Genomic DNA, 13,644 nt, shown 5'->3' with positions numbered 1-13,644 from the left:
TAGTCTGGCCCTGCCATATCAAAATCGCTGACTATGTTCTTGTAAAAAGCTTTTGATGAGGTGTGACATAATAAATATGAGTTTAATTATATTTAATTTATTATATTTTGAAGGATAAATACTTATTATTTCCATACTGTCACCGTCACTGCCAAATCTTAAAATTTGTCAGATAACTTCAACCTCAAAAAATGGCTGTTTGTTTGTTTATTTTATTATTTGTCTGTCATAATAAATATAATATAATGTCAGACCAATCATACACTGCTCAAAATGATCAAATCTTACTAAGAGTCGTATCAGTTTTTTTTAGGAACCAGCTGTACATGTACAATAACAAAACCGTGATAATATAAAAAGTACTTTTTCTACTCTATGTCATATTATATATAAGTTTTTAGTTTGTGAAAACTGTCATCATAGATAGCAGTGCGTGAAGAATTTAAAGTGTGCGTGAAGCGTGAAGTAACAATGTATTTTAAATGGGATTTACTTTCTCGCACTGTTTTTAACTTTCGCGTTGTCATGGTGACAAGCCTTAACTTTCGCGTTGTCATGGTGATGACAATATGAGCAATGAATTACAACAAAAGTTTTGACAGTTCTGTGGTTTGAAAGTAGTTAGAATTTTTAAATGTCAAAGTTCTAAAAATTGTAGAATAAAAATTAATTCCAGTGACGAAGAGTTACAGCTTTTTTATTTGTTTATCGTAGATAAAATATTTTATGAAATTGTCGAACTGTTTCATAAATAACTATTATCTACTCTGTCATATTATGTATAAGTTATTAGTTTGTGAAAACTGTCATTATAGATATCAGTGCGTGAAGAGTGTAAAGTGTGCTTGAAGTAACAATGTATTTTAAATGGGATTTACTTTTTCGCACACTTTCAATGCGTTTTTTGGCACACTTTCATATAATCAAATATCCTTAATTTTTGCGTTGTCATGGTGATGACAATATGAGCAATGACTTACAACAAAATTTTTGACAGTTTTGTGGTTTGAAAGTAGTTAGGATTTTTAAATGTCAAAGTTCTAAAAATTGTAGAATAGAAATTAATTCCAGTGACGAAGAGTTCAGTTTTTATATTTGTTTATCGTAGATAAAATATTGTATGAAACTGTACGTGAAGTACTTTTGCAAAAGCATACTTCACGAACTGTTTCATAAATAAGTACTTTTATTAGAGTGTAATTTTTGGAATTTTAAGCATTTTATTAAACGCTTTTATTTAGTTCAATAGTTTGTGTCAAATCTTTAGACGTTAATTTAACTGCCTTTTCTCCAATGCAAATTAATGAAAATTTGCAGACATATGCATTCGAGGGAACAATTCACGAATAGTCAATAAAAAAATTGTTTTTATGTTTGTTAATTGTTTAAATAAAAAAAAACGATTTTAATGGAAAATGCTAAAATTCTCTCGTTTTTTACAATGTAAAAACTTGGAACTTTTACGGATTATAGCTAATGATATGAACTACACATAATTTCACTTTTTACGTTAATTGTTTACGCTATACTTCATAAATAAACAATAAAGTTTCAAATTTTTTGCCGATTCCGACTACTTTTCATGTTAGTACATCATATGTTTTATACATTATTTTAATAAACATAAATAACGATATATTTTAATGTTTGAAAAGTGTAAGACTAAAAAGAAAAAATAAAAAAATATAAAAAAAAAATTTTAAGAAACGCTTTTCTTTAGTTACGAGTGACTAAAATTAAAAATAGTATAAAAAAATCAACCAAAAAGCAAAAAATAAAAAAAATTTAAAAAATCTAACACATTCGTTAAAGAAAAGCGTGGGGCGAAAACCGTTTATTCGATGAAGACGCGCTACGCTTTTCTTTGACAAATGTGTTAGATATTTTCAATTTTTTTTATTTTTTGCTTTTTGGTTGATTTTGTTTATACTATTTTTAATTTTAGTCACTTTTACCTAAAGAAAAGCGATTCTTAAAAAAAATTTTATATTTTTTTATCGTTAAATCGATTATCGTTAAATTATTTTATATTCTTTCCTATAAATAATAAAAAGGTTTTATTATAAAAAAGTTCTTTTTTATAAAAGTGTAATTATTTATTGTAAAACTTTATGTTGTTTTTTGTGATTAGTCAATACGATTAGTGTAATTAGTTAAATAAGTGTATATTAATTTGTGTTATATTCGGAACTAATTCAATAAATATTATTAATTATTCTGAATCCAACTCTGTTTCATTTATGTAGAAGCTCCCCACCCCTGAAATTCTGTTTAGAAACAAGGCAACATTCGCGCAGCTATCTAAATACGTTCATGTTACATCTCGGGCTTCTTAAATCTATGATAATCTCAAAGATATTTGTTCTAAAAAAACCATAAGTTTCACTGTTTTCCATTGATTTGAAAAAAAAAAGGGAACAATGCCATTTTTTGACACTTAATTGTTTATAAATAAAAATGGCCGCCAGATCCTACGCAGGAAATAGTAACAATTTGCTCTTATAGGTATTACCTGTCGAAAAAACGCTTCAGTACCCTGGCTGCTCGAGTGTCATGGAAAAAACCTTATTATCCTGGACTATTATTAGCGAGGGCCGAAAGTCCCTGAGAACTTCTGTAATGTTTATTTTAATAAGTTACAGGGGTGAAAAACCAAGAGAAAATTTAGTGTTATTTTTAATTTCAAATATCTCATTCAAAATAAACTTTTTATTTATTTTAAGGGACTTTCGGCCCTTGGTAATAATTTAGTCTTTCATTCTGCGTTTAGATTTTTTAAAAATATCTATTGGTTTTTTCAGGATTCGAAAAAAGTGAACACAATGTCTGTGGTAATATTTTCCAAATCTGTCATACAACGCACTCAGTCGAATAGAATATTGTCAGGATAATGTCAGTCAGACATTGACAATCAGTGACAATTTTAAATATTTGACATGAATCGGGAATATTTTGAGTTGTTGATTAAATAATATTGATATTCTCCTTTTCATGAACATTTTTCAGTGCGTCACAAATTATAGAAAAAAAGGTAAGTCCGTGATAATACACATTTATGACATTTATTCTAACGTGACATTTTTGTTAAATCTGACAGTTGTCAAATTTTATTTTCAATTTGGAATAAAACCAAATCAATTGTGTCTATTGCATTTATAAAATGGTATTTTCTTTCATTTGTATAGTCTTATATATTGTACAGATTATATTGATAATATTATTATTTTATTTAATAAATAATTCTTTTTTGATTATGGCGCCATCTATCGACAACTAGAATAATCACCGAACTAGAATAATTACCAAAGTATTCAAAGACGTGCCTTTTTTTCTGTCACATACAATTTAATGCGTTAGAGAGAAATCGAAAAACTGTGACGCACTGAAAGATGATCATGAGAAAAAGAATATATAGTGTAATTGATAAATAATAATTGATTTAAGACGTTAACTTTATAAAAAGTTATTTATTGTGTATTATTTATGGAAGACAGAAGCAGAGAATACATCAAGATATATTTTGTGATCCAAGTATTTTGTTGTTAAAGATGTTCAAAATTGTAAGCGTTCCATAACAATATATTCTTAAAAAATCACTTTAACACTTTTCCTCTTTTCTCGATTGAGTATTAGTTTTTGTTGTAGGTACATATAAATTATTACAACCACTGAATACACAGTTAGTGAAAAAATTATCACATCTATTAGCTGAATTAATAATTTGCAATTATACAAAAAATAACAGTTATCCAAGAACATTCGAAAGCCATCTCTTTAAGTTAGTTATGACATTGTCAAGTAGAATGACATTCTAGTAATATTTACATATCCATACCAGTGTGAATTTTACTACACGTAATTTGCCATGTAAAGACAGAAAAGGTAGGGATAGCCGTAAAATATTTGCGAATTATGTACCCATGGCCCTAACGTATACCGATTTTGAACTTTGAGATTACATTTTCAACAACCTAATTTTTGATTGGAATTTTGCTATTTTTGGCAATTTTAACTCGTAATATCGATAGTTTTTATTATAATAATATATGTTATGAGTATTTTAAAGATATGAAAATTGGTGTGGAGAAAGAGGACAAAAATGAAAAGGTGATGGTTCAAACATTATGATCCTATTGTTTATATCTTTGCCGTAATCTTTGCCATCAAAATTAAACGTTTTTTCTTTTAAAAGAAGCGTCCTGTTGCTTTTTTTTCCAATGCCGTTTTCATGATTTAATTTAATATTTCACGAGATATTCTATTTGTTTATAAGCCAACAAATTGTTTATAATTTTAAAAAATTCCTGAGGCCGCCTAAATAGTCCAATTTCAATTCTGTAAAGTACATTAGATAAGTACAGTGACTTTTTATGCAAAAAATGATAGTCATTCTTCTGTATCATAATTATTATGGTTATTATAGCGACCGTAAATTTTTAATTAACAATTCAATTGCTGCTAAACTGTTCATTAACTTTCCATCAGTTTCTGGAATTGTAATCTATACGAAAAGAGCTTTTATATTACCAAGTTATTTAATTATTGATAAACAATTACTTATCTAAAACTTTAGTTGAAAATTAAATATTTTGTTGGAAAAACCCGCATTTTCCGGGGAAAATTTTCGTCTAAGTAAATCGGGAAAAACACCTCTCTATGCAGAATTTAATTACGGTGAATTTTTATTTGAGTGTTTTTGGTGTAAAGTTAAAATCTTTGGAGTTATAGAGCAAAAATTTTAAAAAACACTATTTTCGGGCGCCATTTTGTTTATAAAAAAAGTAGCACACCATCTGCGGACTTTGCATACCTATATTATTAATATATACAATCATAAGATTCGAGCGGTAAATAACTTTTCCCAAAAATGGCCTATTCTCCGATAATCTGCCCAGACTAAAGTCAGTCTTATACGACGGAGAAGCTTAACGGTTTGGTTATCTCTTCCTACGCGAATCTCATGACCTAAAAGAAACTCTCAAAGTTTACTATAACTCTAAACACCAAGAATACAAAATAATATGCACACGAGTTGCAAGCTAGGTTGGACAGCACTGACAACCAATGGCATTGCCACGCTCGCTGTGTTGCCACTATTGCCAGACTATTTATTGCACTTTCATAAAGTGTTACAAGAAAATCAAATGGAAACAAACGTATTAGTATATTATACAGCTCAATTATATATCCATTTTGTAAAAAAAATTGAATTTTACTAGGTGGCTCTAATAATTTGATCACCCACTGTATTTTAACGAGATAAAATCATATTATTTTGCAACTGTATACTCACGGTCATCTACAAAACCTTCTTCGAGTTCCTCAGACCACTCTTGAGCAACTGTTTCAACTTTGGTGGCTGGTTTTTCATCTGTGTCAAAATATTCCTTGGTCCACTGAGCAGCTTCTTGTTCTGTCAGTTTTCCTTCTTCAATTTTGGAGTCATTACCTTCTTCTTTCATAAATTTCATAAACTAAAATTAAATTTAATTACATATTGAACAGATGAAAATACATACTAAAATTGAAATTCAATAGGATGTCATTGATCCATTTATTGAAAATCATTTCACAATTTAACAAAAGATCGTCTGCAGAGCTATATGAAGAAATGAGAGGAGGAAAAAGTTATATACAATATTGCTAACGCAAGGGAAAACTCATCAAAGGACTTCACAATCATGTGGCAGATTAACAGTAGGTATATATTGAAAAGTGTTAAGATATAATGTTGAAATAAAGCAAAATTACCAGAGGAGAGACATAGACCAGGGTAATAAGAATTTTCTCGGGACACTCAAAGATCCAGGTAGCTGACTACTTTTTTAGTTATTGTAGAAGAAGAAAACCTACCTGTTTCCTGCCTAGAGTTCGCGTCCGTTTTTTAATTATTAACAATTTAGTGCAAAAATAGCGATTTTTTCGATTTTTTGCACTCTATTCAAAAACTAAATAGTTGACATAAAGCTATTTCCTTGTGGCATTTTTATAATTATGGGAAATAATCCACAATTTTACTAAAAAATGAATTTATTAACGTTTCGAAGCCCAAATCGGGTTTCGTTGTCAAAATACAAATTACTATTAAAAATTTAGTAAAATTGTGGCTTATTTCCCATAGAAAATACTTAGTTGACATAAAATTACAAAATTTAGTTTTTTAGAACATTGAAAAATCTTCAAAATGCCGATTTTTGAAAGTTAAAAAGTTAATTTGTTGCTACGCAAACTGCAAAATAAGTGAAAATCGTTATTTGTTAATAACTTTTACTAAAACTACCTTAGAACTTTATTGTTTCACCCAAAGTTGGATATTGGGGTACTTAACAAACCCTCAAAATTTGAGACTGATCCATTAATTAGTTTAAAAGTTATTCTATTTGTTTATCCCAGAGACCTTTATTTTGCAATAAAATAAGACAGAAAATAATGAAGATAGAGCAATTCTGAGTATGTCAAATGAAAGTAGAAACGTAATAGTATCAAAATGTATTAAAATCCTAATGCCAAATTTTTAAAATTTTGTAGTTTATAAACATTTAGAATAACTTTAAAAATGTTGTCCGTAGAAACAATATTTTTATATATTCGAAAAGATAGTGTTTTAACACGAATTTTCAAATAAAAAAATTTAGCCTGGGCTCATTTGGGACAAAGTTAGCCATATGTTTTTTTTTTAATTCACAGCTAATTTGTTTATAATAATTAAGGAATCTCATTAAAATGCCATTTTAAAGAAGGGGATTTGTATTTTTTTCTTAAAAAATTTGCACAAACATTATACCTTTACAGCACCCTCTACGATTTTTCAAAAATGTAGTGCAAACGACTACTAGGGGGAACCTACAAATCCAGCGAAATACCGAAAATGCAATTTCAAAAGAATATAATTTGCTGTATCTCCGGATCAACTCAATGGATTTTGATCTTTCTTTTTTTAATTGGTATGTAATTTTTACGTACATTACAAATATGCAATTTGTTTATAAATTTATTAATTAATAAACAGTCTAATTTGTTTAAACAATTCTTAAAAAAATATTTTTTTTACAAAAATCTATTTTTTTAATCATAGTATCATTAATGATCACAGAAAAAGTTAAAGTACACTTTAATAAATAAATGATTTTTATTAGATAATTATTTATTGAAGATAATTTATTTATTAAAGTATACCTTAACTTTTTCTATGATTAATAGGGACAGTATGATTAAAATCATGGATTTTTGGGAAAAAATTATTTTTTCAAAAATTGTTTAAATAAATTAGACTGTTTATTAATTAATAAATGTCTAGACAAATTACATATTTGTAATGTACAGAAAAATTATATACAAATTAAAAAAAGAACGATCAAAATATATTCAGTAGATCCCGAGATATAGAAAATGATAGTAGTTTTAAGTTGCTTTTCTTAGTTTTTGAACTCGTGCATTTGTCGGCTCCCAGCTCCCCCTTCACTTACCACGACTAGTCACCAGTTAAACTACATTTTTAAAAATTCGTTTAAAAGACCAGCTTTTCTAATATGTAAAATGACTTTTTCTACAGACAATATTTTTAAAGTTATTCTAAATGTTTTTAAACTACAAAATTTCACAAATTGGCATTAGGATTTTTGACTATATTAGATAATCTTTTTATCGTCTTTTAGTACATTTTGATAGTATCAGCTTTCTACTTTCATTTGGCATACTCAGAATTGCCCTATCTTCATTATTTTCTGTCTTATGTTATTGCAAAATAAAGGTCTCTGGGATAAACAATTAGAATAACTCTTAAACTAATTAATGGATCGGTCTCAAATTTTGAGGGTTTGTTAAGTACCCCAATATCAAACTGTGGGTGAAACACCAAAGTTCGAAGGTAGTTTTATTAAAAGTTATTAACAAATAACGATTTTCACTTATTTTGCAGTTTGCGTAGTAACAAATTAACTTTTTAACTTTCAAAAATCGGCATTTTTAAGGTTTTTTTAATGTTATAAAAAATTAAATTTTGTAATTTTATGTCAACTATTTAGCTTTTGAAAGGGGTGCAAAAAATCGAAAAAATCGCGATTTTTGCACTAAATTGTTATTAATTAAAAAACGGACGCGAACTCTAGGCAGGAAACAGGTAGGTTTTCATCATATAGGTATACAATAACTAAAAAAGTAGTCAGCTACCTGGATCTTTGAGTGTCCCGAACATGGTCTATTTCTAGCTTATTACCCTGGTCTAACAGGATTCTTCTTCTTTTTGTAGTTCCTTCTCCTATCGGAGGTTGACTATTATCACAGCTATCCGTATCTCATTGGCGGCTGCTCTGAAAAGATCTGCTGAGCTGCAACTATATCACTCTCCTAAGTTTCTCAGCCAGGAAATTCTTCTTCTACCTATGGATCTTTATCAGGACCGTCCTGGATGCAGTACGCCAAATGGGACTGTAATACTGACGATATGGAAGAATACTGACATTACAAAAAACATAAAATTCTGCCTAAATTCGAGCATTCATATTTCCTATCGCCACCTACGCTTCAGGAACATGGACCACCAAAAGAACTGATTCTTCCATCCATTTTTACATAGGAGAGAAGAAAGAGGGGGACAGGGAATAAAGTGAGATGAGGCTGTCGAGGGTTTAAATAGAATGAAGAATGGCAAAGACCAGATAAAATTCCTGTGGAGGTTTAGAAGGCTCTAGTAGAAGAAGGGATTGATTTGTTGTGGCAAATGATAAGTAGGGTATATAACGATGGTGAAAGTTCCCAACCTCCTATGTCAATTTTTGGATATTTTGTTCTATTACCCTTAAATTAAAGAGAAATATGTATTTTTACTGTTTACAAGATCCTATGTCGTTATTTCGTATATGGCCATCTATAAGCTAATTAACGAAATAACGACATATGAGCTTGTAAACAGTAAAATACATATTCTCTTTAATTTAGGGTAACAAAACAAAATAGCCAAAAATTGACATAGGAGGTTGGGAACTTTCACCATCGATAAGCAAGAATGGATGGTAATAACAAAAGATCCACACGCCAGGAATGATTTGGTTGTCAATAACACCGTTATAGAAAGGGTATCCTCCTATAAATACCTTGGAGCTTGCCTGGATCATACAGGCGATCAAACAAAAGAAATAAGAGCAAGAATAGAAATAGCTAGATCAGCATTTAACAAGATGAAAATATTTCTCTGTAGTCGTGACATAAATCTTGATCTGAGAGTGCGTATGCTGCGGTGTTATATCTTCTCCACTTTATTATATGGAGTTGAGTCATCGACCATGAAGATGGGCAGCATTAAAACCATTGAAGCTTTTAAGATGTGGTGTTACCGTAGAATGCTACGTGTTTCTTGGGTGGACCACGTGACGAATGCCGAAATTTTACGTCGAATCGGAAAAGGATGTGAAGTTGTACTTACTGTTAAAAGAAGAAAGCTTGAATACTTTGGCCATGTTATGAGAGGTGACAAATACTCGCTGCTGAGACTGATCATCCAGGGTAAAATCAGGGGTAAGGGAAGTATCGGTAGGCGCAGAATATCTTGGTTAAGAAATCTGAGGGAATGGTTCGGCTGCAGTTCCATCGACCTATTTAGGGCGGCCGCCAGTAAAATAAGAATAGCTGTGATGATTTCCAACCTCCGATAGGAGACGGACTTTAAGAAGAAGCAAGAAAGGTCGAATAATCAGACTGTAAGAGCTATAGAGCGATATAGTTAATGTCACACATAATGAAAATTTGATAGAAGGACAGTTTGGGTTTATGTCAGGAAAGAGGATAAAGGATGCCTTGACAAAGACAATTAATAGAGAAATACAAAAGCGAGAACAAAAGAGTAACACTTGATTTATAGATCTTGAGAAGGCAAATTACATATTGAGAAAAATAGGAGTAATTTTTAATTCAGTTACCTTTGAATAAACATATTTTGAATCTTCTAAATTATCTTCCTGTGAAAATAGTTCTGAAGCATCTAATGGGCCCTCTAAACCTTGACTTGCCCATGTGTCAGCTAATCTTTGAAACTCATGCTGTCTCTGCTCCTGTGACATTATTTCCGCCCAGACATTTTCATTATTATAAACTTCCTAAAATTAATATTTATCATAAAAAATAGAATAGTGTGGGAATAGTCAAGTAAATAGGGAATAGATGAGTTTGGTCTTAACTGAAATATTAACAAGGACGAACAAATTTAACTCAAATATTCTATATGACTGTGTTAAACTGATTATTTCATTCATAGAAATTCTGACCAATAGAAACCTACCAGAATAAAAATTACAGCAGTTATTTTTTAATGACATTAACTTCCAATCGTGTAGTAAGATTTTTCATCACGTATATAGTTCTGTCCAAAGAAACTTATTTGTTCTTAGTTTGGTATGTATAATGAACAAAGTTGCAAATTCAATACAAAATGATTTATGGCAAATGCTTCAATAAAAAAGTTTGTATTTTATATTAAGTATCTTCTAATTCTGGGGTTCAAAGGAGTAGTGATGCGCAATACAAGGTGTCGCTTGCTGACAACACCTCTAGCCACTCCTACTCAATTCCTATTCTCACCTCCAAGAAGTGTGACTTAATCACACGGGTGGACTCCGGTAAACCTGAGCAATCCTACCGGAGACTGATCAAACGACGACGACTGCGTGAGAAAAAGGTACACGATTTAAGAATTGCGACATGGAACATCCGATCCCTATACAGACCGGGAGCCATCCAAAATCTGCTCGGTGAACTGAATAGATATAACATTGATATAACAGCTCTGCAAGAAATGAGATGGACCGGGATTGGCACCATTGACAAAAGACACCACATTATATTCTATAGTTGCGACGCTAAAGACCACGCACTAGGTACTGGCTTTATTGTAAATAAAAAGGTTAAACACCTCGTAAGAGACTTTCGTGCTATGAACCCTAGAATGTGTATCCTGAGACTAAGGGGAACTTTTTTTAACTATAGCATTTTAAATGTGCATGCCCCTACAGAGGAAAAAGAAGACGATGTCAAAAAAAATTATATGAAGAACTAGAAGCTGCATACCATTCATGCCCAAAGAATGACATCAAAATTATTTAGGTGTTCTCAACGCAAAATAGGAAAAGAGCAACAATACCTACCAACGATAGGTAAGCACAGCCTCCATGAAGTATCCAATGACAATGGCATCAGACTAATAAATCTAGCAACTTCCCTTAACATGGTCATTGCCAGCACATGCTTCCAGCGAAAAGATATTCATAAGGGAACGTGGGGATCTCCAGATGGGGTTACAGTAAACATGATCGAAGTAAAAGGACAACAAGAGTTCTGGCTATTTTCCCGTGTAAAATCCCATAAGAAATCGCTACGGTCCATTCTGTTCATTTTTGTCTCATTTTGTGCAAAAGCTGACTCGACGCTGACTACAGGCTGACTCGACGCCGACTCACCGCTGACTCGACTCAGCGTCGAGTCCGCCTGTAGTCAGGTAGAGTCACCGTCGAGTCAGCTTTGCGCAAAATGAGACAAAAATGAACAGATTGGACCTTAGCGATTTCTTATGGGATTTTACACGGGAAAATAGCCAGAACTGTTGTTGCCCTTTTACTGATCGATCATGTTATTATTGACTCTAGACATCACTCAGACGTAATAAACGTATGCAGCAGACGAGGGGCAAATGCCGACTCAGATCACTACCTAGTGGAAAGTAGAATAAGAGCCAGAATCTCAAACATAAAAAAAGAAAAGGGATCCAAAATTTAAAAATATGAAATAAAAAACTTCGCAGACAACAGCAAAAAGGCCAAATACAAAGAATATATAAAAGGAAGGCTAGAAAACAGACAAAAGCACGAGGATATAAACAGAATGGGAAGCGCGTAAAAACATCATACGAGACACTGCCAAAGAGACCTTGGGTCTACAAAAAGGTCAAATCAACTGAAGGGAAGTGGTTCGATGAAGAGTGTCGTAACATAACAGAGAGAAAAAATAATGCATATCAACGATTACAACAACGACACAGAACAAGACAGGCAGAAGAGGAATATAGAATGCTAAGGAGGGAAGAGAAGAAAATACATCGCAGAAAAAAAAAGAGATGAAGAATTAAATAAACCAACAGAAACCAGACAATTCTACCAAAAACTTAACAAAAGTAGAAAAGAATTTAAACCAAGAACAATAATGTGCAGAGACAAAGAAGGAGATATAGTAACTCAACAGAGTGAAATACTACAAAGATGGACTGAATTCTTCAAAGAAAAGCTTGAATAAAACGGAGATCCACTATAAGATGGAATTATACTTAATCAAACGGATACCAGAGAAACAACCCCCCTTCAGTAGCTGAAATGCAAGAAGCAGTTACCAGACTGAAAAACAACAAGTCACCTGGATTAGACAATATTAGCGCAGAATTAATAAAAGAAGGTGGAGACTCCCTATTGAATGCGAAACACCAACTTATAGTGAACATATGGAATAATAAACAACTGCCACAAGGGAGCGTTCAAGTATTACGTAACGCGGAATTGAAGATTTTTTGACCCCCCTCCCCCCCTACGTAACGCACCTTAATGGGGCGTTCACGTATTACGTAACGCAATTTTTGAAGATTTTTACCCCCCCCCCCCCAACCTGCGTACCTGCGTTACGTAATACTTGAACGGCCTCCAAGACTTGAACACCAGAGTAATTATTCACTACATAAAAAGGCAGATCAGCTTGAATGTAAAAATTACCGGGCAATAACGCTACTGACTGTGGCATATAAAATACTGTCAAATATTGTGTATGAGCGATTGAGACCATATGCGGAACAAATAGTTGGGGGATATCAATGTGGTTTCTGTAGGCAGAAGTCAGATCAGATCTTCGTCTTAAGGCAAATCTTGGAAAAGACTAGTGAATTTGATATAGACATACATCATCTCTTCATTGATTTTGAGAGTGCCTATGATAGTATCCATCGAGAATTTCTGATCCACGCCCTGAAAGAGTTTAATATTCCAACTCAACTCATTGATATAGTAAAAGAAACACATAAAGTACAAAGCAAAATTCGAATTCAAAACGCACTAACAGATACCCATGTTAGAACGGGCCTACGACAGGGAGATGCCCTATCCTGTATTCTATTCAACATCACATTAGAAAAAATAATTAGAGTGTCAAAAGTCAACACCAGAGGAACAATAATAACAAAAAGTGTACAAATATTGGCATTTGCAGATGATGTTGATATCATAGCTAGAAGTAAAAGAGAAATGATAGAAGCATTTAATGCGATAGAAAAGCGGCACAAAACAGTGGCCTAAATATTAATGCAATAAAAACTAAATACATGAAGGCCAGCAAATCGACAGGCCAAAGAAACCTACAGAATCTGAGAGTAGGAGACTATAACATCGAAAGCATAAAATTTTTTACATATCTAGGTTCACTAGTTACCGCAGATAACAATGCCAGCGAAGAAGTTAAGAGAAGAATACATATTGCTAATAAAACATCAGATCTAACAACATCACTAGAAAAACTAAATGCAAAATATACAAAACCCTGATAAAACCGGTCCTTATATATGGATCAGAGACATTGACACTGTCGAAAAGCGATGAGAACTTATTAGGTACGTTTGAACGA

At 31.9% G+C, this 13,644-nt stretch overlaps 1 protein-coding gene across 2 annotated transcripts in view; it reads right to left on the bottom strand.

Annotated features, from left to right (window-relative positions):
• The window catches only part of LOC114335773 (peroxisomal targeting signal 1 receptor), an 82,105-nt gene that overhangs the window by 55,736 nt on the left and 12,725 nt on the right, over positions 1-13,644 (bottom strand). For both annotated transcript variants that reach the window (XM_050642611.1, XM_050642612.1), the window contains exons 3-4: positions 9,915-10,091; positions 5,294-5,474 (exon numbers count right to left, since the gene is read on the bottom strand). In XM_050642611.1, coding sequence (XP_050498568.1) covers positions 5,294-5,474; positions 9,915-10,091 — 358 coding nt within the window. The remainder of the gene's footprint in view (positions 1-5,293; positions 5,475-9,914; positions 10,092-13,644) is intronic.

The sequence above is a fragment of the Diabrotica virgifera genome, chromosome 2 (genome assembly GCF_917563875.1).
Source record: "Diabrotica virgifera virgifera chromosome 2, PGI_DIABVI_V3a".
Classification (NCBI taxonomy): Eukaryota; Metazoa; Arthropoda; class Insecta; order Coleoptera; family Chrysomelidae; genus Diabrotica; species Diabrotica virgifera.
The sequence above is the reverse complement of the archived record's forward strand: the minus strand, read 5'-3'. Positions and strand labels throughout refer to the sequence as shown.